General features: G+C 42.6%; 6 protein-coding genes and 2 long non-coding RNA genes across 12 annotated transcripts in view; 4 read left to right on the top strand and 4 right to left on the bottom strand.

The window, feature by feature from the left end:
• Positions 1–414: 414 nt before the first annotated feature.
• On the bottom strand, positions 415–1,874 carry LOC116932279 (serine--tRNA synthetase-like protein Slimp). The gene has a single exon (XM_032940046.2). It carries the CDS (start codon positions 1,872–1,874, stop codon positions 546–548), a length of 1,329 nt encoding a protein of 442 aa, XP_032795937.2. The 3' UTR covers positions 415–545.
• LOC116932281 (zinc finger protein 593 homolog) lies at positions 1,862–2,673 on the bottom strand. Its single transcript, XM_032940050.2, has 4 exons — positions 2,518–2,673; positions 2,356–2,434; positions 2,195–2,292; positions 1,862–2,136 (listed from the first exon to the last, which is right to left on the bottom strand). The coding sequence occupies exons 1-4, from the start codon at positions 2,526–2,528 to the stop codon at positions 1,884–1,886; spliced, it is 441 nt and encodes a 146-aa protein (XP_032795941.2). The 5' UTR covers positions 2,529–2,673; the 3' UTR covers positions 1,862–1,883.
• A 262-nt stretch (positions 2,674–2,935) lies between these two features.
• Positions 2,936–11,109, top strand: LOC116932278 (AT-rich interactive domain-containing protein 2). Of its 3 annotated transcripts, none has more exons than XM_045180053.1 (19): positions 2,936–3,708; positions 3,851–3,944; positions 4,130–4,227; positions 4,292–4,452; positions 4,512–4,730; positions 4,822–5,912; positions 5,988–6,146; positions 6,212–6,385; positions 6,480–6,644; positions 6,714–6,945; positions 7,009–7,243; positions 7,317–7,551; positions 7,723–7,857; positions 8,194–8,337; positions 8,400–9,856; positions 9,919–10,078; positions 10,159–10,320; positions 10,392–10,483; positions 10,549–11,109. In XM_045180053.1, exons 1-19 carry the CDS (start codon positions 3,617–3,619, stop codon positions 10,655–10,657), a joined length of 5,214 nt encoding a protein of 1,737 aa, XP_045035988.1. In that variant the 5' UTR covers positions 2,936–3,616; the 3' UTR covers positions 10,658–11,109. The 3 variants fall into 3 exon arrangements, with proteins under 3 accessions (XP_045035988.1, XP_045035989.1, XP_032795936.2); XM_032940045.2 differs by having other exon boundaries at positions 2,937–3,708; positions 7,723–8,031; XM_045180054.1 differs by lacking the exon at positions 7,723–7,857.
• On the bottom strand, positions 10,806–11,758 carry LOC123476972. Its single transcript, XR_006652063.1, has 2 exons — positions 11,631–11,758; positions 10,806–11,538 (listed from the first exon to the last, which is right to left on the bottom strand). It is a non-coding gene; the product is annotated as an uncharacterized LOC123476972 (long non-coding RNA).
• A 52-nt stretch (positions 11,759–11,810) lies between these two features.
• On the top strand, positions 11,811–14,002 carry LOC116932849 (nuclear transcription factor Y subunit alpha). 3 transcript variants are annotated; one of them, XM_032940741.2, is made up of 10 exons: positions 11,811–11,949; positions 12,262–12,342; positions 12,417–12,473; positions 12,556–12,651; positions 12,706–12,844; positions 12,921–13,126; positions 13,261–13,434; positions 13,504–13,598; positions 13,659–13,764; positions 13,827–14,002. In XM_032940741.2, exons 2-10 carry the CDS (start codon positions 12,313–12,315, stop codon positions 13,872–13,874), a joined length of 951 nt encoding a protein of 316 aa, XP_032796632.1. In that variant the 5' UTR covers positions 11,811–11,949; positions 12,262–12,312; the 3' UTR covers positions 13,875–14,002. The 3 variants fall into 3 exon arrangements, with proteins under 3 accessions (XP_032796632.1, XP_032796633.1, XP_045035996.1); XM_032940742.2 differs by lacking the exon at positions 11,811–11,949 and adding an exon at positions 11,966–12,144; XM_045180061.1 differs by lacking the exon at positions 11,811–11,949 and adding an exon at positions 11,966–12,201.
• On the bottom strand, positions 13,911–17,117 carry LOC116932848 (glutamyl-tRNA(Gln) amidotransferase subunit B, mitochondrial). The gene is made up of 10 exons (XM_032940740.2): positions 16,564–17,117; positions 16,212–16,473; positions 15,980–16,152; positions 15,390–15,538; positions 15,107–15,323; positions 14,871–15,054; positions 14,570–14,703; positions 14,387–14,510; positions 14,228–14,317; positions 13,911–14,152 (listed from the first exon to the last, which is right to left on the bottom strand). Exons 1-10 carry the CDS (start codon positions 16,704–16,706, stop codon positions 14,015–14,017), a joined length of 1,614 nt encoding a protein of 537 aa, XP_032796631.2. The 5' UTR covers positions 16,707–17,117; the 3' UTR covers positions 13,911–14,014.
• A 593-nt stretch (positions 17,118–17,710) lies between these two features.
• Positions 17,711–18,672, top strand: LOC123476971. Its single transcript, XR_006652062.1, has 2 exons — positions 17,711–17,771; positions 18,384–18,672. It is a non-coding gene; the product is annotated as an uncharacterized LOC123476971 (long non-coding RNA).
• Positions 18,673–25,172: 6,500 nt separating this feature from the next.
• Positions 25,173–26,026, top strand: part of LOC123476964 — a 1,689-nt gene continuing 835 nt past the window's right edge. The window contains exon 1 of the mRNA XM_045180039.1: positions 25,173–26,004. Within this exon, the coding sequence (XP_045035974.1) occupies positions 25,173–26,004 (832 nt within the window). The remainder of the gene's footprint in view (positions 26,005–26,026) is intronic.

Genomic DNA, 26,026 nt, shown 5'->3' with positions numbered 1-26,026 from the left:
TTTACGTTGGTTAAAGTTGCAAATTGGCTCCTTATCAGGAATTTGTTGTAGTGATCTGATCAGCGTTACAACACTTTCGTCAACATGTATGACCAAAACTTAGCACCAACTCGATTCAATACGACATTTTCAACGGTTCTTTTGACGATTGCCGAACGCTAGAATCTCGAGGCTGTTGATATTCGAGACGCGTATCAGGATAGAAAACCAAAAACGAAAAGGGTTCCCATATACCGACTGTGAAGGAAAACGTGAACGCGGATATCGGCCAAACAGGAACCAACCTAATTACTATGAATAGAGTTGCGTGCCTTTCCTCCTCTGCCGGTTTACATAGCCTAAAAATAGCACATATGCTTCCATGAGGAAGGCGTTCCAGGCTCTCGTCCGCGGCCGTATAAGTGACTTTTGATATTGTGGTAGTTTTTCTGTGTATTTTTCCAAGGTAAAGTCGTCTGCTAACCTAATCATACAACGAGCCAAGACTTTGATTTACGACATTGAGACAATCACACTCTTTCATTCATGGTTCCAGTTTTGATTCTCTATATAAAAAAACATGATAACAATTTTGGAACAGACAGAGCCTGAGCTGTCACGAACCCAGGTGACTCTTTGTGTGGACCATAAATGGAGAGTCGTCTACAGATGTAGTCACCGATGATCGAAACGTTAGCTACTTGAATGAACTTTTTGGACGACGGCGAGTAAACTTCAACGGACGAACAATACTGTTCCCATGGTTCCAAGTTACGGGCAGCTGTGGCTATAATGCGGAATTTTACATTCAACTGTTCGAGCTGTTTTGAAATTTGGTGTTGAATGAATACAAGTTCTCGAAATAAGGCGTCAGGGCAGTTCTTCATTACTGTGAGCAACCGTGCAGACGAAGCTTGCACCGTATTTGTCAAGTCGTTTGCGCCAAGAATTCCAGTAACAGGCTGGTAACAACGCCCAACGGATATGAGTCGCAAGGGAAACGGCTCTTCAATCACAGTTTTTGTCAGAAACGCTACCATAGCTGGCAATGATGAACCTCCTACTAGATGTAACCCGTTCCCTTTCTCAAGACTGCCGTGATCTTGAATGTTGGCGAGACTTAACACTTCTTTCGGATCATTAAAAGCCAGGCCGCAACCATCGATTACTAACGATCTAACGAAATCCGGTGCAGAAATCAGATTGTATCCGTTGGCGATCCAATCCTTGCTGAAGGTTTGCATCCAACGTAGTTCCAAACTAGCCGGCGTGCCTCTTAAATAAAATGCCGTGGGACTATGACTGACAAACTTGATGTTCTCCTCAGTACAGTCACACAGACAATTTAAATTCGATTTTTCAGGGTTAAACGAGTACACTTCTGTATTGTCTTCTACGGGTGTTTTACAATGCAAGTAGTTAGGAAGGCTTAGAGCTCGCGTCACGGCTATTTCTTCGATTTCCCACCACAACTTCGTCAGTTCTTTTAGCTGGGTCCTCAATTGTATACCTTCTTTTTTAATTTCTTCCACATTTCGAGCGTGATTGCTACCTGTAGCGTTTGTCACGACTTGCTTCATCATTTGGGTGACTTCAACCCTTTTGGCTTCAAGGTCTTCTCGCTGAAGACGAAGAGCGGTCATCTGCCTCCATTGTCGAATGAAAGAATCCAGGTGAAAGGAGGAATTTCTTGCTGAAAGATTATTTTGCAACTGCTCAACGTCTTCAGTAATCAATCCTTCAATGTGACTCAAGTCAGGAGTCAATATTGATACTGCTGCTTTTGATATATGACCTGGTATGTGCAAGGCAGAAACAACTCCTCGGACTATACACAGTAAATGTTTTTTAACGGGGATTTTGATGTGTGAAGTACTAACAATTCTGAGAGCCATGATCAAGTTTTATTCTCCTTGTGTGTTTAGGCACTGTTTTTTTAAATCTGGTTCCTGATCAACATCAATTTTATCACTCATCACTTTAGGAAGGATGGTTTCAATTTTCCTCTTTACAGGGGCTTTGTAATTCCCACCAAGGCCTGCTGCTCTTTCTGACTCTTCAATAGTATAGGGCTCTAGCTCTAAGGCTTTCAGCCTACGTTTATGAACTTTAGTCCTGTAATGTTGAGTAAGGGAATGCTCGTCTATAAAGTATCTCCTGCAGAACAATAAAAATGTAATCAAGAGTATTAACAGTTGACAGTAATAAGACTTACGCGCAATGTATACAGTAGTACTGTGCATTACCAGCTTTTTCAACATCAATCTTCTGGGCTAGAAGATTTTCTGAGTTGTTTTTCAAATCGTTGTCAATCTAAGATAAAAACATAATGAACATGAACATAATGAGATCATATAAGATGCAATTCAACTATACTTCATCCAGATCTTTAGTGCGCCTTTTTCCTTTATATTTTTTCCGAATGTGCGTTTCACCACGATGGTACTTACGTCGCCTAAAATTTCAGAAATTTTCTTTGAATTTTTAATGATCACCCATTCTTATAGAACAGGGTTTAATCCGTAAATGTATTTTTACTTGTAGGTCATTGTAGTAAAACTCTGTAAATTTAGTTCTTTCACCACACACGTGTATGACAAAATGGCCTCGATTGATGATTTTAGTACATGACAATATGCGTTAGAAGTAAATCGTAATTTAGGCTACTAGGTGGCGTTTCAGTTGCACACCTTGCTATTAGCTATTTCCCTCTACTAGATGTCGCCGATTTTAATCCACTCATAGCACATTTTGATTTCTAAAAACCTGCGTTCGTTTCGTTATCTATTTATGAAATTTACTATGATACAGAACTTTCAATAATAAAACAGCACGGCGAAAGATAATCTAGTCAAGGTGTTATGCAAATTAAATTTTTTTCCGAAGCTTCAAAGAATGATGTGCTTTTTGCCGACAGATGGCGTTGAAATTGACGATCGTTTTTTTAGACAAATTTAATGCTTACAAAGGAAAGGACGAAGAAATCGGCACGGGACTTGTGACGCGCGGTACGGTGCGCCCACAGCAACTGGAACACTCTTGCTGGACCAGCCCGCTCGTGACATAAAGTTTGTTTCCTTCCGATCGGGATCGTCCCATTTGCTGTGTGATTAAGAAACAAGTACAAAATATTTATGTTTAAAGCATAGACTGGGAACTTATTCGCCGCCATTTTGCCCTGGCACCAGTGAACATAGTATTCTGCTGCACAGACAACAACCAAGCCCTAATACTCAGTGACTCTTGTCTCAATCCAAGTGAAGCTGAAAAAGTTACAGTGTTATGTTGTATTCTCTAGTGATTGTTAAATTTCCACCTAAAATTAGTTGCTGGCGCCTGCTACCAACGGATGGCCAAATGCAGTGAATTAAAGTTGTCCTAGTGTTCGAACACAAGCCGATGCTGAGAAAATCGCGCCCTTGGCATCTGCTTCCTCCCCACTCACGGTCCCTCTCACACGTGCCGATGACAACTCAGTGATCCTCGCGCCTTTTTTTTTTCTTTACTATCTGTTTTGGTTTTGTTTTGGCGCCCATCGATTTGTTGGTCAATGTTTATTCGGCTCCTTTAAGAATGCTTCGAAGAAGTTGATCGACATTGACCGTAAGAGTTTAAGTGTGGTGGTCCCATAACAATAATGGCTGAACATCTCGGCAAAGACGCCAAAACATACGCCGAAGAATATTCGTCCTTCTGTCGGGAGTTGAAAGCCTTCCATGACATTCGAGGGTAAATAATATATCACCATTTACAGATTCATTAGGAAAAGGGGGTTCAATTACTGCATTATTTGACAATTAAAATGGACAGACAGTCGAACAGTTGAAAATACTTTAAGCCTAACAAATTATTTTCCTATTTATGATTGAAGGACAAGTTTCAACCGACTTCCACGGTTACACGGCCACGAAGTCGATTTATATCTTCTCTATTCCCTCGTTACATCGCACGGTGGATGGGAAAAGGTATCACTTCATTACAAACAGTTTTGTTTCAATGGCTAAAATGTAAGGGCTTTGATACCAAAGTTCATTTTGTTTGGCTCATACAAAGAAATTTCAATTGCAATACAATTAACAGATAACTACCTAACTACCAATTAATTAATTTTTTCTCTCTCTCTCTCTCTTTTTTTGCTTGCGTTGTAAAGGTAAACATCCATGGTGAATGGGAATCCCTTCTTCCCTATTTCGGCATTCATCGTTTGTGCGCCAACGGACCAATTGCACTGAAGCAAATTTATATCAGGTAATGCTTGACGCTACATCTCAACGTTAACTTTCATCACAGGAATAACCATTTTCTCGGACAGATATTTGGATGTTTACGAAAGGATACACTTCTTGGGAGAGGAGGTTGACCGGCGCGAATCTGAACACCACGAAGAGGATGACGCTCGTAATCGACGTAAAGCTCTGCGACTTCTTCATGCTACCCCGACTTCTTATAACGCTGCACAGCACGTCATTTCAGGTTGATCAAGTTTTTTTATCACTTGAGTAAATGACGGTTTTCATCATTTCATCTTACAGATCATGTACGGAATACGGCTGGGTTATCAACTGACGTCTTGCAGGTTACTCCGACTGAGCGAGTGTTTCTCTCCCTACTTTGTCCTCTGCCGAATGAGCAAGACTTCGCCATCAACGTTTGCAGTCTTCTCGCTATGGAGAACCGAAGACCATTTCCACTCCACCAGTGCCCCCGTATAGTCGATGCTTTACTAGCCCATGCGGGAATATTTTCGCAAGGTATCCACTTTTCGATTGTTGTCTTAATAGTCTTTTCTAATTCCCATTGTTTTCTTTTTCTGTCTCAATCTATGAAACCAAAACTTTGCAGTTGACATTCGAGATTTATTCACGGAAAGCTACCGGAAATATCGGAAACAGAACCTCGGTCGTTTTTGGCGCGACGTTGTCTCTGATGCAGACATTGTCCAACTGTCAGAAGAAGACCTAGTGATCCCCCAAGAAGATGTAACCGCAGTCGTGGGCTCATATTGGAGTGACCGATCTATTCGTACAACTCCGGATGCCATTAAGCAGACAGAGGTTCCATCAAGAACTCGAACACCAGATCATCTTCCAGTAGAAGCTGATGATGCATCAAACAAAGTGCATCTGGTTGTACGTCCTTTAGGTAGTGAGAAACCAATAAGATCAGTGACGTTAAATTCCAAAGATGACGGTCTCGAATCATCATTGATTGAACACGATTCAACTTTGGTGGAAGAAGAGTCAACATTAATTGAAGAAGAGTCTCAGTGTAGTGTAGTGTTGTATGAAAATGGAACTGGTCCATTGTCAGCCTCTGGATCTGACGTAGTTTCGGCTACTAGTCCGCCGAGCGTGGAAAGAGTGCCCAGTTGCGAGCCAAACTTCAGAAATTGTCTGGCAAAATCAGCTAATATATTTAGAAAACCGATATCGGATGTCTCAGTTACCGAATATTTACAAACGAAGGAAAATCCCATTATCCCCCAAACATCAGAAAACCTTCCAGTTAACAGGATTGTCCAACCCAATAGTGAACTTTTTTCTAACGAAGATACTGCCACAGTGCAAGGATCTTCCGAAGATACCGCATTACGCACAAAAACAATTTTGGTTAGTGAAGGTGCCGTTCCAAATCCACCAGTCGTCGGGCCGAACAACATCTTAGAGTTGGATACACCTTCACAGACGGAAGCAAATATTGAAAAAAAATGTGTGGCCCCTAAGAACAGATTGCCAGTTGCTGTTCAAAAACCAGACAATCCGCGTGCCATCCGCTATTGGCTTGACCGCCGCAGAGCAGCGCGTTGCCCGATTGAAAAACCCCCAGTTGAACAGGATGAAGCCGAGATCCAGTTCGAATCCGAGGAGTCGGATTTGTTTCATGTTGGTCGTGAACAAGGCGTGCATGATGCCCTTGGTCAAAGAGTTTTACAGGTCGGTGTTTTGATTGTTGTTGTTCTAGGAAAAAATCTAAAATTTGTGGCTATTATTTTTATTTGTCTTATGAAGGTTCTTAATGTCATTCGCAATTTGAGTTTCGACGATGTCAATTCGACAGTATTAGCTCAAAGTGAAGCCTGCATGCGGCTTCTTCTTTTAGCTGCTCATGCCAGGTGGTCTTGTTTACCACAGTTGGCTTTTGATGCCCTATCGAACGTCGCATTAGAGGTAAAATTGCCTGTGTGCAGTGGTTGAATGTGCGTTTGGATGACTGACAGCTACTTCTCGTCTAGGTCAATTTAAAGGACCCTGCCGATTGTTCGCTATCGGCTATTCTTTTGGGGACAGTCACACGTGGATTGGAATCGAGTGACCGTTTTATTGTACTACGTTGCATGGAAACCTTAGGGCGCTTGGCACAACGCAGCGAAAATGAATTGCTTTTGACGTCTTCTCTTGATTCTCACGTGAGTTGAACCTGATACGTCCATTGACACCACATCGTTGTACCAAGCGTTACAATGGAGGCAGCTAAAGAGTTATTTTCCTCCTCTGATTTAGGTTTATGAAAAATTGTGCTCCTATTTAACTATACCTGATGTGGCATTATTAATCTACACTTTGGAGTGCGTCTATTCGTTGTCTTCCCTTGGCCAAGCCCCATGCAATGCCTTCCTGCACTGTCAAGGAGCGCTGGATGTTCTGATTTCCCTTTTGACGGTTGAGGTGCCTATTTTTTTTTTCTTTTTCCATAGCTCTTCTGGTGTTTGCATTTTCACTGCTTTATTTTAACAGGCGCAGAGTTATGGCTCAAAAGCCAGAATCCTTATGAATGTAGTCGAAACAGTGGCTGAAGGTGAGACCGCGGCCACGCACGCGCAAATGAATCCAATTCAGTGCGTGGTACGCCCGACCCATTCTAATAGTCCAGCACCGAGTGCCCCTTCGACTCCACCACCTATGCTGCTGCAGCCTGTTGCTGCTTCTATGCCCGCATCACCCAATTCTCTGACTAAAATTCAGCCAAGTAAGATAACATTGATAGCTAGTATACAGTCTGGAAAATTTGACGATCCTCTCGTGTTTTTAGAAACGAATGCCAATTCTAGACCCAGTACACCAACTCAGTCAAAACCTGGAGTTGTTAATATCACACAAACGGAGAAAGAACAAATTGCTATGCAATGGTTAAGAGCTACATTCGAACCAGTCGTCGGAGCACCAAGTATAGAACAAAACGTGCTGTACAGACAGTATACAGCCGGGTGTTCTAGAAATGGTCCGAAACAAGTTTTAGGGATCGTCCAGTTCTTCTCCTGTGTTCGGTATACCCTTGCCACTATTAACTTTTACTGCATCAATTCAAGACTTGACTGGCGACATCTTTCTTTGGATTAGGGCAACATTTGGCCAGAACGTTGGGCCGTTCAGGAAACAAGTCGGCAGTGCCGTTGAATTCTATTTTGAAGGAATTTCGTCAAAAGGCTCTACAACTTCTGTTGCGATTCCCACAACCAATATAGCCACTCGTTCTCCTACCCCGACTCCGATGGAAGTACCCGGTTCTCCTATACTAAAAGCACAGTTGTGCGCTCCGCCGAAAGCCACTAGCCGGAAAGATCCGCCGAAACAGGCAAGTATCTGATCATCTTAGAGCTATAGTTGCAGCTTAATTTCACCCCATTTCATTTCCAAAAATCTGCCTTTTTTTTTTTGTTTATATTTTGTTTTTCTGTTTTAAATGTTTTATCATTCGATTATTTTATTTTGCGGTTTTTGTTGTTTTTGTTGTTTTTGTTTCTAGTCGTTGGCACATCCTCATTTATCTCAAGCGTTAGGTCAGGGTGGTCCGTCCTCACCTGAAACGGGTCAGGTTGCGACGACTGGTAGCTCAGTACCACCATCGTCTTCCTTGATCAAATCCCTCCTGGCCAATAAGGTATCAGACAGTAACACCCAGTCCGCCAATCACGTGGCTTCGCTGGGCCTTTCGCCCGCAGCGACGGCATTGCCCGGCATGACTAGAATACCTTGCATGAATTCGCTCGGTAGTCTCTCTGTTTCTTCTGCTCAGATCGTAAGCCTTTCCCATTCAGGCATTACCGTTCCACAGGTTGGTACTCATTTTTGTGTGTGCGCGCACCTGATAACCTTGACATGCATGCAATAGCTAGTTATATCTCTTTAGCACGTGTCTTGTTTTCATGGATTTTCCCTTCACAGTTAACGATAGGACATTAAATATCGCTAGACTAACGTATTTCGTACAAAACAGGTTGCTCAGAGACAACAGCAGCAAAAACTTTTACAGCAACAACAGTCGGTGGTAGTGAATGGGCCATCGAAAGACAGTCACACGAAAGTCAAAGGTGCTCAGGTTAACGTCAGCACTCCAAAAATGAACGGGGTGTGTCCCGAGGTATTAAAATACTAAGAGATTGGCTAAGATGAATATTTGCCTGCAATCATTCATTTTCTTAGATGGAGCCACATTCGGGAGGAAGCCAGCCTTCCGACGGAAAAGTGATTGGCAAAGGAATGTTAGCAGATCTACTAGAACGCGAAGTGAAGAAAGAACCTGTCAACGGTGCAAGCACTGTGACCGGCAAAGAACTTCGTATCAGTGATAATGGACTAGAGCTCGTTCAGAATGACTCTCGCGGTCGTGTTGCCGTCGACATGGGCGTCGTCGGTATGAATGACTTTGGGGTTGATTTGGGAGATGGTGCGGCCGCTCCTAAAGCAGCCCATCTTATCGCACAAGTGGACGATTCTGGACACGTTCAAATTCATCTAGAGGAAGAAGCGGGTAGTGCTGTTTGTAACGGCCAATCGTTGTTGGACCAGTTGGAAGCGTGTGAAGTTTCCTCGTCCACTGACGAGATAGTGGCAAGCCAAACGACGAAATCCGCTATGAAGCGACCACTTGATTCTGTGGAATCAAATGACAGTCCTGCCCCCAAGAAATTAGCGACAAATCAGATGAACTTGAAGCTCAACGAAAACGCAGATGTCCCTGTAGCTGATCAGCATTCGCTCGACAAGAATAAAGACAAAATTTCAATTAACGGAGGCATGAACGGCATTGTGGAATCTGCCGGTACAGTTCCTATCACTGCTGCGCTAGCTCCTCAAATCCACCAAATCCCGCCGACCACTGTTTTAGGGCCGAACACACCCAGGACGTTCTTGATCCTTCAGCAGCAAAGCCCACAACAAGCCAGGCTTGGCTTTCCACAACAAGGCCAGCGGCTGCTGTTAGCCATCCAACGACCTGGCGGAGTGATCCAACACGTCGCAATGCCTGCCAACGTGGTAGCTATAACGTCAAATCAGTTGCAGACCAACGGAGCTGTAGTTACCCTGTCGAATTCGGTTGGAACCAACACAGTGTCCACTGTGTTTAGAGATTCGACATCTAGTAGCGGTCAAACGCTACCCTCCTCTGCTGTCAGCCTCATTGCCAATGGTAACTGTCTGCCGGTATCCGCGGCTATTCTCTCCGCGTCGTCTCAGCCAGTCAGTGTGACCAACACTGTTTCCAATGTCGTTACAACGGCTTCGATGGAAGGCGTAGTGACTTTCTCCGGAGGAGCTGTTGCTTTCCCAGCCCGACCTACGGAGAACACAGCACGCAGTTCCAGCTTAGCAGAAAGTCATGTCACCATTACGCCGGTTCTTGCCTCATCTATCGTCAGTTCTGTTACTTCGGCCACGACAGTGACCACATCACCTGCAGCGTCGCCGGCGACTATTGCACATGCCAACGTTACCACAACTCCCGGAATAAAAAAAAGAAATAACAGTATTGAAGCGACAAAACCTCGTGGTAGACCCATGAAAAGCAAATCAACTGATTGCCAACCGGTTTCATCCCCCAGTCCTCAGCCGGTTGATTCTTCCTTGCAATATCTTTGCGAGTGGAAAGATTGCATGAGGTGAGAAAAATCACGACGTTTCAAGTTTTGCGCCCTCCGACTTATAATCATTATATTTCAAGGTCTTTCAAAACTCCGCACGAAGTTTATGTTCACGCTTGTCAAGTTCATTGCCCGGTTCAAGTAGAGGAGTTGGGGTGCCTGTGGGAACGTTGCGATGGCCTCAAAAGACGAAGATTCTCGATGATGACGCATCTCATGGATCGCCATTGCAACGAAGAGGTAATTGTAGCGACCTAACTTTCACGTTTTCTGATTGCAAGACAAAACTAGCGATCGTGTTCCTGTATTATTGTTTTTAGATGCAGAAACTGTTGGCTGCAAGAAGACACCAAATGAATACGCAGGGTAAAACGGACATTCCCGCACCGCAAGCCCCAACACCTCACCCCGGATATGCTCCTCACGCCGCACTACACGCTATTAAGCGACACGCAGTTGAACTGATGAACCAAAAAGAGCAGGTAGATCATATCTAAGTCGTCGGCTCGAAAAGAAATGGATAACTACAATTTTTTATGTTTCAAATTTTTAGGAAGAAAAAGAAGGCCCGGTAACCAAAAGTATTCGATTAACATCAGCCCTAATTCTTCGTAACATTGCCACCCACTCCGCATTAGGACGAAGGTATTTCGTATTGTTCAGAATTGATTCTAATTGTTTCTGTAATACATTTTCCCTTTCTTTCGCAGGAGTCTCCATCGTTACGAGAATCATTTAGCTAGCGTTGCGTTGAGCAACGTTGAGTCATCCCGAACTGTAGCGCAAATCCTGTATGAACTAACCCACCAATGCAGCTAGGGATTTCCGGCTTGGAATTCGTATCTCATTGTCCTTAATCGATGCGATTTTTTACTTTTTTTTTATAACATAATTTTTGATTTCAAAAAAAAATGATACAAGGGGGTCTGACATATCATTCCCAGCTGACGTCATCGACAGTCTAATATTTTTTTTTTTTTTTTTTTTTTTTAATATTTGCTTTTGTCTTCGTTATGTTAGCTTTAAAGTGGTTTGCACTTATCTTTTCCTCTTCAGCGCGGAATTTTCTTTTATGTCTTGTGAATGAGTGGTCTGAGAATCGAGTTGATGAATTTTCATATTTCATGTAATCGCTCTTCGTCCGAGTCACGTGTGCGACAGAAGTTGATCCCAGAGTTTACACAACAAATCGATTGCGCTGCCTTTTTGTTCTGTCCTTTGAACTTGAAAAACAAGTGTGTTTTCTATTAAAAACAAGTTACGAACGATAATATGATAAGAGTCGTTATTTTTCCAATCAAATTCAGGAGTAACGACAGTAAAGTTAGTCTTTTATCAGGTATTCGAATTTATTATTTTACCTTTTGTACGTAAAATTAACACTTTTACACGATTCTTGTATTTTTAATATCTAACAAGTTTTGGAAATGTTCGCTAGGAGTTGTGTAAAGCCACGGTATCATTTTTGCGTCTTAAAATAGCCATGTCTTCAACATTCTATAAGACAGCACATAACAAAAGATTAAACCTTTTGTTATGTGCTGTCTTATTTTCGTGTGTTGTCTTGTTTTCTTAAAGAAACTTTGTCGTCTAAGAAGTCTTGAATATAGGTCTTTGTTAGTGGTGAATGAGAAACGGTACAACGTAAGCCAAGGGATAGCATATTATGCGTGTAATTTATTTCTGTAGTTGGTCTTAAGCTGAAATTCAAATGGCAAAGAAAACAAAAATTCTGTTAGACGCCATCTGCTGAAAAACGTGAAAAAAAGCTGAAGGCAATTGCCTACCGTACGTTTATATTAATATGCAAGGAACCTAACGAATAATTATGCCGATTCTAACTGAAAAGCAAAGAAAAAAGATAGGCAAGAAATTAATAAAAAAAACTATTCGAAATTGAATGTAATGAACCAGACCCTACATACTACGTGGCTTTTGCGTTGCGCTCTTCCGCTGGGACAACAGACGAAGCAAAAAACACACTTTAAGGGGGGACGGGCGTAAGGGTTTTGGGGGGAAGGGAACCTGCTGTTCCATTCGCTCTGGCTTCGGTCGACCAATAGTACTACTAGTATCTCAGTTGAGCAGAGCCAACCGAAGCACCGATCATTGTAAGCGTGGACAGTTTAATTTCTGTTTGTTTTTTTCTTCCCGTTTTGTTTCGATTTTTTTCAGTCTATGCCGTCTCGTTTTCTTCTGCCGATTGTGGCTGCATTTAAGTTGTTTCTTCTCATTTGTTTGCCGTTATACTTCTGCAATGAAATCTAGAGAAAAAAATGGCGTTGGTTGCTTAAACAAAGAGATCGGTTCTCCCATTATTATACTAATACTCTATACAGTCATGTTTTTGTGATCTGACATGGGTATGATGGTATTTGATATTGTGTCACTTTAAAAAAAAATTTTTTTCTCTTTATTTCCAGATTCCACATAAAAAATATATTTAAGCTATCCTGGTCATAAACAGTAACAAAATGCAAGCAGTCCAAGCTGGCCAGGCTCAGGTACAAATAAAATGTTTGTTCTAATGAGTACAACAAGTACTATAAGGAAATACTGTATTCAATACTTCTTTTAGGTGATGACTGTGTCTCAAGCACAGCAATTACTGACAGCAGGAGGCCAACAAATCATGGTACCATTCCCTTTCCGATAATCTCAGAATATCTTTGGTTCATAAAACCTTAGTGAATTACTTAAATTGGATGTGTATTTAGGTTCAAATGCCTGGGGGTACACAAACAATTCAATTGTCAGGACAAAATATACAAAATCTTCAGGGATTACAAGTCTTACCACTGTCAGCCCTTCAGGTAGACCCATCTTCTATTGTTATGGGCCATAGCTAATGTTAGCATTTATTGCAGGGTGCAGGAGGACAACAAATTGTTATACAGCAACCTCAACAAGCTCAAATCCTGCAAACAAGTGATGGCCAAACTCTAATTTACCAACCAGTGCAGTTAGATCAGCAGGGGAATTTGAATCAGCAGACTCAACCTACATGTGAGTCATTTTGTCATCATTGATTGAGTGGATTACTTATATCTTCTTTTCCCATTTGTCAATATGAAACCAACAGTTTTCAATATAGGAGGTAACCTTGTCCAGTTTAGCGGAGCAACAACACTGTCGTCTAACTCTGCAGCAGCCGTAACTCAGGCTAATTCAGCTGTCAACACTGCAGTTACATCAGCTGCTGCAGCTTCAGGCTCAGGAAATTCAGCTCAAATTCAACCAATAAATGTACCTCAGACAGTCGGAGTTAGTGGTTCCAATATTGTGATGGTAAAGCACATTTACATTGATATACAAGCAAACATTATTTGAGTAGATGAAGCTATACATGATGATGAAACTAACCCTGTTGTGTACTAAGCTGCATCATGTAACATTTGTGTTTTTGTTTGTGTTATATCAAGATGGTACCTGGAGCTGGTGGAATACCTCAAATCCAACGGATTCCTTTACCAAATGCAGAACTCTTGGAAGAGGAACCTTTGTATGTCAACGCCAAGCAATATCACCGCATATTAAAAAGGCGCCAGGCACGAGCAAAGCTTGAAGCCGAAGGCAGAATCCCCAAAGAGCGCCGAGTAATTACTATTAAAATCCATGTATTAGTGTTAAGGAAAATATTATGATCGTTTATACTATTACCACAGAAATATCTACATGAATCAAGACACCGTCACGCCATGAACAGAGTTCGTGGCGAAGGCGGTAGGTTCAACGCAGGATCTGTTCGCAATCGTTCAAGGTGAGCGAATGGTGTTTCTTCGCCTATTGTTTATCTATACATCAATTTCCTATGTTGCAGAAGAGCAAAAGCAATCGACACTTCCAGCCAAAATCATTCGACAGTGATGAATCCATCTATGGAAACCGTTTCTATAGAGGCACTTACAGCCAGTTACTATAAAAAGGTATTGGCAGTCTGTGAACAAATTAGTGCTTTTTGCTAATGTATAGCTTTGGGTTTGCATAGGACAGCGGACCCTTATCCGAGATGATGACGTCTGATCCTTTAGCCTGAAGTGGAGAACGTGTTCTCAAAAATAAAAATACTGACTTACAGTTCTTTCTGTTCTTTATTTTTTCTTTTTTTAGTATTGCCCAGGTGTCAATTTGAACACGAAGCAAGTACACGGAAATATTTTGTAACTTTTTATTTTACTACTCCACTCGCTCTTGTAACAGCCTTCTCAGAGTTTGCGTTGCTTCCCCCATATCATACTTGTTGTTACACTCTTTATTCAGGTGAGCACTTAAGCTTTTAAAAACTTTCGTTTTACCTGCTCGAAAAGATGCCACCTATTTATTTTAAAAAAAGATAGTAATATTACAACTACGGTTACTTAATTTAATTATTTAATTCTGAAACTTTACAGCCTTCGGGTTTGAGGACAATATTTGTTGACAAATAGCTTCAAGTTTTTTGGAGTCATTAATCATTGCCCATCCTTCTTCCTCTACCACCTTTGAACAATGAAAAGAAAGAATTAAGATGGTTTTGAGTGTCAACACCAATGTGATATGAAAACCAACCTGCTTCGGCTTACGCTTATCACCGCGATAGAGAATAGAAAGTAAATTTTGACTAGCTGCATGGGTTATAGTTTTGTTTTTCACAAGCTCAACGACCTCGGCAAATCGGCGAGGGTGAACAGGGCTAAAATAGAAAATAGATATATATACGTAAAGTAAAGAAATCCCTTTAGCGCTTGTCACCATTGATGTATTGTTCTCTCGTCTTTGTGCAGAAGGCCAAGCATATCCGTGAGCAGTAAACTGCATACTTTTTTAACTGGGAGATCTGGCAGAGCACCCATAACATCTTCAAAATATCCGATGTTACCCCCGTTCTTAACAACAACAACAAAAAAAAAATAAATAAATAAATAGATAAATAAATAAATAAAAATAAAATAAAAAATAAATACAAATATTATTTTTAGCGCCTTTCTACTTCTCTGGGATTGTAGGGCGCATTATTGGAAAGCATTAGCAGTAAGTAAGTAAAACAAGTTACCACAAGTTGTATTGTTGTTTCCAAGGATAATTGGTACTTGTTCATTAGCACTGTACGTTGTTGTTCTGGCAAAACTGGAATACGTGCTCTGAAATCTGACGGATGCAACTTGAGTTCTAGTAGATTTAAGGGTAGTAGGTTAGGTTCAGGCATGTAGCGGTAATCTTGTTTTTCTTCTTTATCCCTACAGATAGGCATTCCATATAAGAGAAATTACTGACTTGCAAAAGTGAAACCTCATTGATAACGTGGTTTTAAGCTGAGGATCGTATCCGCGAGTCTCATTTATAATTTTGCCTCCATTCTCCAGCACGGCAATTTGACGTGAAATTTCGTAATCAATTGAGCGGCTCAGTGCTCGTAAACTGTTTAAGTTTTTAATTTCTGTTCTGGTTCCAAAATTATCACCGGCCTTGTGGACGGAAACATTTGCGTCAACCCGTAGGGAACCCTCTAAAAACGTCAGATATTACCATATATTAAACAGATCAAAGTGACGTTTTAAAGTTTCCTCTTTACCTTCCATCTTGCAGTCGCAGGTTCCTAAAAATTCTAAAATTCTAACAAGTTCTGATACGCAAGCGACAGCTTCTTCGCCATCCTTGAGATCAGGTTCAAACACAAGCTCCATCAGACCAACACCTGCCCGGTTCAGATCTATAAGGCTCCTGTAAAAAAAAAAATCCATTAAGTATAGCGCATTTATGTCATGCGAAAAATTTGTAGCGTTTCGACCGATTTTCCTGTTTTATGCTCTGCAATTTAAAATTAAGATTATTTCTAACAATTAGTAGAGCCTTAGAAAGTTTCAATGGTTCCGCCAAGCCTAAAGAGGTGCGACTAGTGCCCCTCGTGGTGGGGATAGTCAAACCTTTGCGCTGACTATTAATTCCAATAATAACTAAGCAAATAGTCATATAAGTCATATAATAATGACTATTGAATTTATCCCCACCACGAGGTGCACCTCTTTACGCTTGGCGGAACCGTTGCAACTTTCTAAAGCTCTATATTTCTGAAATCCTCAAACATGGAATATGCAGCCAAGTACCAACAAAAACTGTAGCAACATTAAGAACTATTAATGTGGACCTATATTTGACACTTACCCAAAGCTGGATTCTTCATGCAGACTTTTGCCACTGTCTTGTTCTAATTGCAACTGTTTAATTTTTGATTGTTTTTTGTAAGGTACTTTATGAACTGCTGGACTGAATACAGCAAAGTCAAGGTGCCCATCAACAGCAAGTGGTATTCTTTGCTGTGTGATTTGGTATCCAGCCTGCAAACAATTAAACTAAAAGAAATAGCCTAAAGAGGATTGCATTTGAAAATGCATACCGGCATATCTGCATAGAAGTAATGTTTTCTGTCAAACTCTGAGATCAAATTTACATTGCAATTGAGAGCTAATGCAGTTAGTATAGCTGCTTCAATTGAATGTTTATTAAGAACTGGAAGAGTTCCTGGAATAGCACAGTCAAACAATGAAACAAGAGAATTGGCAGGTGATGCGAATTTATTCGCTGAACCAGAAAACAACTTGGAGTTTGTTTTGATCTGTGCATGAACTTCTAATCCAACTACACTGATCCAATGCTTCCTAGTACATTAAAAAATATAGTTAATAAAGATAGTTCAAAGGAATGTTTTCTAAAAAAATTTACAGCTTGGTTACTAAAATAAAGAATACCATTTTTCTTGAGGTTTTCCCAGGGCACAATTAAATGTAAAAATTTCTCTTAAACCACAGGTTGATGGCCAAAAAGAAAGCTTTCCCTTCAGTTTCCATAAGAGTGAGGTTTGTATTCCACAAGTTCTCACATTGAAAATCATGATTCGAGAGCAAACTAATTAGTTATTGTGGAAGTATAAAACAAAAAAGTTAATTATTAAGATGTAATACACAATTCGATCTATTTTTAGCAACGCAAACGGCAAGGTATTTAAAAAAGTAAAATGTTTATTCGTTTTCTTCTTCGGGCCTTTAGAGTTTAGAATTACATTGAACGCTGATACAACTTAATGCGTAAGTTAGGCTCGGGAACTGATATTTTGATAAATCACGGAGTACTGTAGAAGTCTTATAGGAAATTTTGGCTAGATGCACTTAAATTACAAAAACCCTAACCGTATTCACGTATAACAAATTTATGTTTTCGATTTCGAAACAGACTGAAACAGAATGCTTTTCCAACTCCATCTCGTTCAGGGGCCTGAACGCTGTCAGGCAAAACATGACGACAACTCCTGTTAGGGTTCAGGTCCCTGGCCTCAATTTGCAGCAAGAGATAGGCAGCTCAATTCGCTATACTAGCGCAACTTGCCTTACGCATTCAGTTGCAACTCCATCTCGTTCAGGGACCTGAACCCTGTCAGGCAAAAACACAAAACCCCCGAGCCGTTATTTTTTTGTTTTGTGTTTGTTATTATTTATGTTTATTGTTGATTTTTCTTTCTGTTTCCTTTCCGTAATACAATGCCTTTTAACTTTATAATTTTGTTTTCATTTATTAGAATATTACTTAATTAAGCAACGGTATAATTTCATTAAAATTACTGTAATAATTGTGAATTTCCACTCATGGGCATTCGGGTAGTGGAACCGGTTCCAAAACCCGATATCATTGTTGGGAATATATCTCGTTCCCAACATCCGACAACACGAGCTGGAAGACGGACACGACTTCCATTACGTTTTATTGAATATGATTTGGGTGGCCCTCGCTAGGAGGCCACCATGTTACAATTTATTTTGTGTAGCCCCGCCCCTCGGCCTACCGGCCGGAAAATGTACAGGGCAAGGGGCAGTCCGTTACAAAATATACCTCACACCGTCAAGACAGCAGCCAGTGCTCCCGTGTGTTCTTATTTCATCATCACATTTTTCTCTTTACTAAGGTAAGTTCAGTCACGGGCTGAACAATATCTTACATGGTCCTTCGAACCGGAGACTAATATCCTACATGGTCCTTCGAACTAGTTAAGTAATTAAATTTACTAAGAAATTTCGCTGTCAGTGGACTGTGGGGAGACGTAACTCACCCCTTAAAATTTTTCTTTCTTTTCTTATTCGGTGAACACCACGTGTTAGCCGCAGGGCAAATTTTTCCCTTTTTCATTTTTTGCTACTTACGTCGTAGTAACTACGACAGTAGACGGGTAAATAATTGTCTTGTAAAAAAAAAAATTTTTTTCTTTTCTTTTTTTTTCCACCGCGTGGTCAGTGGCGGCCATTACGGTGGGCTCAACCTAGCTCAAGCTAGGAATCTTTGGAGAAACCTCCACGAAGGTTACCTCCCTGTAAATTTTTTTTTGTTTGCTAAAACATTTTTATTTTTTTCCCTTTTCTCGTTTGCTACTTCCTTTGTCTTCTCTATTTCGAGCCAAAGAGTTTGAGTTTTTTTTTGCCTCTCACTCACGTGGTCGGTGGCGGCCATATTGGATTGAATTTCTTTACTCTTCCTTTTCAAAAAAATTTTTTTTCTTCTTCTTTGTTTTGTTGGAGGTTAGGCCTCCCATAAATTTTCCCTTTCTTTTTCTCGTGGTCTCTCTCCGCTGTAGCGGAGCACCTCGGGTCTCCAAGACATTTTCAAAAATTAGAGACTTAAACAAAAGGAAGAGAAGAAGGAAGAGAAAGAGAAAGGAGAGGAGGGAAAAGAAGAGAAAAAGAAAGAAGGAGAAGAAACAGCAATAGAAGAAGAAGAAGACATCATAATCCTTGAAGTTGACCCTGACGATCTAATCGATCTCTACCACGAATTGTGATTGTTCTTCTGTAATAAACATAAAACTAAAAATCCATTGTTGCCATTTCCTTCTCTTTTTTCTAAACTGGAGAGTAATTTAATAATTACACTCCCTAAACGAAAAAACTTTCTCACATATTTAGAAATTAGGCAACGCCAATCTCTATTTATTTAAATTTCGAGGCAGCAAACGCCATCTAGCGCTCGAAATTCCAATCACTTTTCTCAACTTTCAAAAAACTTTCAAAATTCCATTCTAACTGAAAGCAAACGCCATCTGGCGTTCAAATTTACAAACCTATCACTCAATTTTTTTTTCTTTCCCTCTCAAATTCAAAATTTTTTTTTTTTCTCTTTTTCTCATCCACCGAACGCTTACGCCATCTGGCGCTCAGAATAAGCAATCCTTTTTTCCCTTTCAAAAAATTTAAACATTTTTCTCATCTACTGAACGCCTACGCCATCTGGCGCTCAAAATAGCAAACTTTTTTCCTTTTTTAAATTTTCAAACATTTTCTTCAGAACTGAACGTCTTACGCCATCTAGCGCTCAGATTCGAAACTCTTTCTCCTTTTTTTGTTGGTGATCTCAAAATCAAATTTTTTTTTCTCTTTCAAAGAAACGAACGTCTACGCCACATAGCGTTCAAAATTACAACTTCTTTTGTACACTTCAGAAATTGTGATTTTTTCTTTTTATATTGAAGTAGTACGCCACTAATTATTATATTCTTTCCAAGAATTCCAAAATTTTCATTTATTTCATTAAAAAAAATTGCAAATTAATGCCACCTAGCCTTTAGAAATAACGCTATGGTGGATCCCCTTTTTTAAAACTTATGATTTCTTCGCCACTCTTGAAACCTTGCTTTGAATTCTTTATGCCATTGGAGGAGCCAAATTTTTTTTTGTACTCCGCTTAATGTCCAATAATCTTAGATCGTGCTAAGCCATTGTCCAAACCTCGTGACACCTGTATAACTGACAACAAAGTCGGTACAGTGCTCTAAGTTACCAAAAGCTAACTAAGAGCCAAATTTATTCGCCACATATCACAGTCGCCTGATAAAGGAAGGACGAACATCCCAAGCCAGTGGAGTTTAAAAAATACGCCCACTGTTTGGAGTACAGTGAAACGCTACTCCCTTCCATTACTCGCAACTGGTGGCAACACGAAAGCTAAAAGCTTTCAACTCAATTTTTCGCCCACTTCTTTAAGGGAAATCCAGAAGTCGGACCCAGCTGTTACTACTAAGAATCAAACAACGGAAAAGGTCGGAAAAACCCGACATCAACTGAAGAAATTTCGGTGATAGGAGCAGGAAAATCCAAGCCCCCCTTTTCTCTTTTTGCCTTAGTTCGTTCCAGCAACCAAAATAAAAATGTCACGAGGGGCATCGGCAACACGCGCAGGCCTGAAAGGCCACCTTACTAGGACGATGGACAAAATCAAGCAGTACAAAAACCTCTCCATGACGGCAGAACTGGATAACAACCTTGCAACGGAAACCGAACTCCTCAAGCAACGTTACCAGAAATTCATCAAGGCAAGCGACCAAGTTAGATGAAACTTACAATCCACTAACGCCAACGAGGAGCAAATCGAACAAGATTACTCCGCAGTGGCAGAAGTCGAAGAAGACATGAGTGCTGTACTCGCTCTAGCCAAAAACAAACGCGAGGAGTACAAACGTCAACTGGACGCTGAGTTCCAAGACCAGCAAAGAAAAGACGAGCGAAAACGGGAAGAAGACAGAAGCAAGGTGCTACATGATTTGCTCACACAACAACAGCAAGCCTTTGCAGCACAAGTCCTTCAGCAACAACAGGCCTACGCGCAACAAATTCAGCAGCTGATAGCTCAAAACCAAGCTACGGCACAAATTGCAGCCGCAGCCGCTGCTGCTCCAATAGCAGCCGCTCCTGCTCCAGTAGCAGCCATACCTTCACCACAATCAACACGCCTTCCCCAAAGGCAAATCAAATATTTTAAAGGAGATATCCTTGAGTGGACGTCATTCTGGGAGAGCTTTAACGCCTCCATCCACTCGTCCACAATGTCGGACGTCCAAAAATTCGACTATCTCAAAGAATATCTCAAGGGGGAAGCATACTTGTGCGTGGAAAACTTGGAACTGACTGCAGCAAACTACAACATCGCCATTGCTGAATTGAAAAGGGTCTATGCCAAACCAAAGGCCCTCATTCAAACCCATCTATGCAAATTTGATAACCTGGCTCCTGTTAAGTCTATGACAGACGTATCGGCTCTTCGAAGACTTCAGCTCACCGTCCAGTCGCACATAAATGCCTTGGAGACACTCGGGGTACAAAAAGACACCTTTGGAGGACTCCTGGGCACAAAATTAATGAAATTGCTTCCTGCAGAATTGCAGAAAGAATGGTCGAGTTCCGATGCAAACGACATCACCGACATCACAGCCCTGCTGAATTTCATCAGGGATCAAGTCGACGCTGCTGAAAGGTACAGCCGATGGAAATCGGAAACGGTTAAAACTCCACAGCAGACGACAACAACCACACCGGCGAAACAGCCACCAGCTGCTACAGCCTCTCAACTGGCGATTGGAGCTAGATCCCAACTAGCTCCACAAACCAAAAAATATTCAAAACAAAGCACACAGCCATCAAATACACCACCAGGACGACAAGACAACTTCATCGTCCGACAATGCACAAGACCGTGCATTTTCTGTGGGGAAATACACTACCCCACGGTTTGTCCAGTAAACCTCAAGGACAAAAAGGCCATAATCGCCAGGCAGAAAAAGTGCGTCAGATGTTTCAGCCCTAATCACGAAACTTCAAACTGCCCCACCAACTACTTATGCAAACACTGCCAGGCGACACACCACACCGCCCTCTGTGACAAAAAGGTGACAAGATTTGCACACACCGGAAACAATGCCCCAACGAACGTCATGGCATCTGTCTCCAGTGCAAACACCTACGGCGATCTCGTGGTGAAAACGGCAACGGTGATGGTAATAGGCCCCAATGGTAAAGAAACCAGGGCAATATTATTTATTGATGATGGCAGCCATAGATCCTGGGTCACCAGATCTATTTCGAAATCGCTGAATTTGAAGATAGTGGCCGTGGAAAATATCGGGACGAGAGTCTTCAAACAAAGGAAACCCAATCCAGTAGAGCAAATCAACGCAGTGGAATTGGCGGTTCGGGGCACCTGGAAAGGAGCCCCACTCGTCAAAATAACAGCCCTGGAAACGGACTACATCGGAGACACTGGACCCTACTCCCACACGGCATTCGCAAGACACCTGTGGTTGGAAGACGAAAAAATGGCTGACGACAGGTTTGAAACCAACAGCCAAGAAAAAGAAGTCGGAATTTTAATCGGAGTCGACCAAATGTTTGAGATCATTCCTAACGAACCGGCTATCCAAAGTCCGTGCGGCCTTAGAGCATACAACACAAAACTAGGTCGCATGATAGCTGGACCTTCGAAGGAAAAAAGATCGAAAAAAGCCGAGCAAGGAGGCAAGGAGGCCAAAGAATTTTCGCCCGCCCAGCCGAGGCCTATGGAAGAAATTTCCAGCCAGGAGCTCAACCATACCTCCAAAAACAAAAAGGAAAAACGGAAAATCGTAAAAGAAGAATTGAAACGGCAAACGGACTTTGACTTATCTCTGTTCTGGAAGCTGGAACACTTTGCCATTTTAGACGATTGTGATGCAGTGGAGCCAGACGATGCTCTCAGCTCCTTTGGCGACAAAATCACCCGTCAAAAAGATGGGCGATACTGCACCCCAATCCCGTGGAAAACGGACAAATGGAGGCTAGAAAAGAATTTCCTGATGGCAAAAGGAAGACTGGAGAGTCTATTGAAAAGACTCAAAAGAACACCAGAACTTCTATCAGCCTACCATAAGGAAATAGACCAGCTTCGCGTCCAAAACTTCGTAGAGGAGGCAGACCAAAATTACGAAGGACTCCACACTTATCTGCCACACCATCCTGTCATCCGACAGGACAAAAAATCCACGAAGATTTGACCGGTATTCGACGGGGCGGCAAAATCAAAGTATGGCCCAAGCCTCAACGATGTCTTAGAAACCGGCCCGAACCTAAATCCCGATCTGCTAGCCGTCTTAATGCGATTCCGTTTGAACAAAATCGCATGGATAGCAGACATCGAAAAAGCTTTCTTAAACATCGCCCTGCATCCTGAAGACGCCGAAGCTGTCAGATTTCTGTGGATCACGGAGCTAGAAACGCCAAATCCGCCTCTAGTGGCATACAAGTGGAAACGAGTCCCATTTGGGCTCAGCTCCAGCCCATTTTTGCTGCGAGCTACCCTAAACAAGCACCTAGACGGCATGGAATCAATCTACTCCACCACAGTAAGACAGCTCAAGGAGCAAATTTATGTTGACGACTACCTTGGAGGCGCCGACAACATCTCCACAGCCAAAACCAGGATACAGGAGACAAAATCCATCTTCCAGGAGGCAAAACTCAACATGCGAAGTTGGGTCACCAACGACAAAACAGTTCGCAAATTTCTCAGTGAAAAGGGGCTCATCAACCCCATAGTGAAAATTTTTACTCAGAAACTGGAAGAAGGTCAGCCTAAGGTCCTAGGGATTCGATGGGATACCGAATCCGACACCTTCCAATTCGATCCCGCACCTATCATCGAAGCTGCGACAGAATTGGGAGAACTAGTGACCAAAAGAAATATTTTAAGAATATCGGCAAGAGTATTCGATCCCATTGGGTTTCTAGCACCCACAACGCTCCTGCTGAAAATAATCTACCAGAAACTTTGGGAAGCCGAAATTGACTGGGATGTGGAAGCGCCTCCTGAAATACGGAAGACATGGATAGCAGCCATGACTGGGTTGAACGAGTTTGCCAACTTAAAAATCCCACGTTGGATAGGCTACTCGAAAAGGGTCATAAAAAATGCAGAAATTCATGTCTTCGGCGACGCATCCGAGGCCGCTTATGGAGCCGTTGCCTACGCAAGGCTACAAAGCAAAAACGGCGACACAGTCATTCATTTTCTTGCTAGCAAGACAAAAGTGGCGCCTCTCCCAAAGAAAAAGGTCACCTTACCAAGATTGGAGCTTTTAAGCTCACTTTTGGCGGCACGATTGGGAGAAAAACTCAAGAACTTTCTCCACATCGAATCGTGGCGAACTATATTCTGCGCTGACTCTCTAGTGGCACTTGGCTGGATCCGAGGAGACACCAACAGGTGGAAACCATTCGTCAGGAACCAAGTCGATGCTATTAAGAAACTTTCTGGCCCAAATTGGTGGCGGCACTGTCCAGGCGTCCAAAATCCTGCGGATCTCGCCTCGCGGGGAGCGCCAGCCGCAACGCTGGTACACTCCGAGCTATGGTGGAACGGACCATCATGGCTGAAAGAAGACGAAACCAAATGGCCGGATTCAACGCCCGAGGTAGAAGAACCCAGCATCCATGAAAGAATCGAAGCGGAAGCAAAATCAAAAACCGTCACCATGTCGGTAGCTTCCGTGGAGCCAGCCACTCCAGTGGAATGGCACCTGGATCGAATTCCGTCTTGGAATCGACTACTCAGAAGAACTGCTTGGATACTGAGATTCGCCTCCAAAAACCGCCCCACAAACGCCACACAAGTGAAGACTCCAATCAAGACAGGAGACGGAAAACAGATAATGGTAGAACATCTAAAAGTAGAGGAACTGACGAAGGCAGAGCTACTTATTTATAGGCAGCTCCAAAAAGAAGCTTTTCCCAAGACGTTTCAGGATCTGCAAGAAGGGCGGCAACCGCCCCATAAAGAGAAAATTGCCGCACTCCGACCCGTGTGGGACGCAAGAGACAAGTTGATTAGAATAACAGGAAGAGTAGAGCTAGCGCTAAGAGACAGGGAGATTGAACCCGCCATCTTGCTTCCCGCTCAACATCCAGTCGTCAAACTAATCATCCAAGATCGACACGTCTCGCTAAAACACGCTGGAGTTAAAACCACTCTATCGGATCTAAGAGAACGTTTTTGGATCATCAAAGGACGCCAACAGACCAAATCAGTCTGGCACGCCTGCGTCAAGTGCCAACGGCTATCTTCACCGCCATTCAGAGAAATAGCTGCACCTCTACCGATTAATCGACTGAAACAAGCGAAAGCCTTCGAAATCACGGGTGTTGATTTCGCAGGGCCGCTATATTACAAACACCCAACATTGCGTAAGAAACGCAAGCAAACGGATCCTACATCCTCCACGGATCCCTCGCAAACGGATGGTTCGGCTTTGGAGCCTACGGTAGAGCCTCCAGCGATGGAGCCCATTGAAGAACCTCCAACCACAGAACCATCGGAGGAAAATGAAGAAAATCTCCAATTGGACGAATCCTCAGCCAAAAAGAAAGGCACAATTAAACAGCCAAAGAGCTATGCCTGCCTATTTACCTGTGCTGTAACGAGGGCCGTCCATCTGGAGCTAACAAAAACAATGTCCGCGCGCGACTTCCTCCTCGCATTTCGAAGATTTTCCGCCAGGAGAGGTAGCGTCTCCATCATGTATTCGGACAATGCCCAAACATTCAGATGCGTCTCGAAACACTTGAAAGTCTTAAGATCCGACCCAGCGATACACGACCTTCTGGCAATGCGGAAAACCGAATGGATTTTCTCGGCCAGCCTAGCCCCATGGTGGGGAGGGTTCTGGGAGCGCATGGTGCGGACGATGAAGGATTTGTTGAGGCGCTCCAATGGTCGTGCATGTCTGGAATACGACGAGCTAGAGGTTAGTCTCATTGAAACCGAGAGCGTGGTGAATGCACGGCCACTCACCTACGTGGCAGAAGGGAGCGACGACCCGCTCCCCATCACCCCGAACCAGTTTCTCAACAATAGGCGTTCGAACTGCACTCCACCGGAGCCAGCCGAAAACCTCATGGCTCCCGACGCAACCAATTTGAAACTGCTGGAAATGGATCGTCAACGTAGGGAGTATGTCAGCGATATCTGCGAACGATTTGTGACGGATTACTTTCTCCAAATCGACAAGTTCCACTGTAAAGGAGGACCCGGCCGCAAGATCCGGGTAGGAGAAGTTGTCATCATTCACGATGACAACACCAAGCGCCTTATGTGGACGATAGGAGTGGTGAAGGAGCTAATCACTAGCAGAGACGGGTTGATCCGTTCGGTTATGGTCAAGACGCCGAACGGGAATCTTATCAACCGTGCCATTCAATCATTACACCCCTTAGAGCTACGTGAGGATCAGCCGGACGACGTCGAAATTCCACCTACGCCAGAGCTGGAATTGGAACCAGAAGAAGCAACTCCACCCGTGGCCGCCGCAGATCCAGTCGAGCAGGGAGAGCCGTGGACCACGGGCTCTGGTGGGGAGTGTGTTGGGAATAT

This window comes from Daphnia magna, linkage group LG10, assembly GCF_020631705.1.
Source record: "Daphnia magna isolate NIES linkage group LG10, ASM2063170v1.1, whole genome shotgun sequence".
Classification (NCBI taxonomy): Eukaryota; Metazoa; Arthropoda; class Branchiopoda; order Diplostraca; family Daphniidae; genus Daphnia; species Daphnia magna.
The sequence above is the reverse complement of the archived record's forward strand: the minus strand, read 5'-3'. Positions and strand labels throughout refer to the sequence as shown.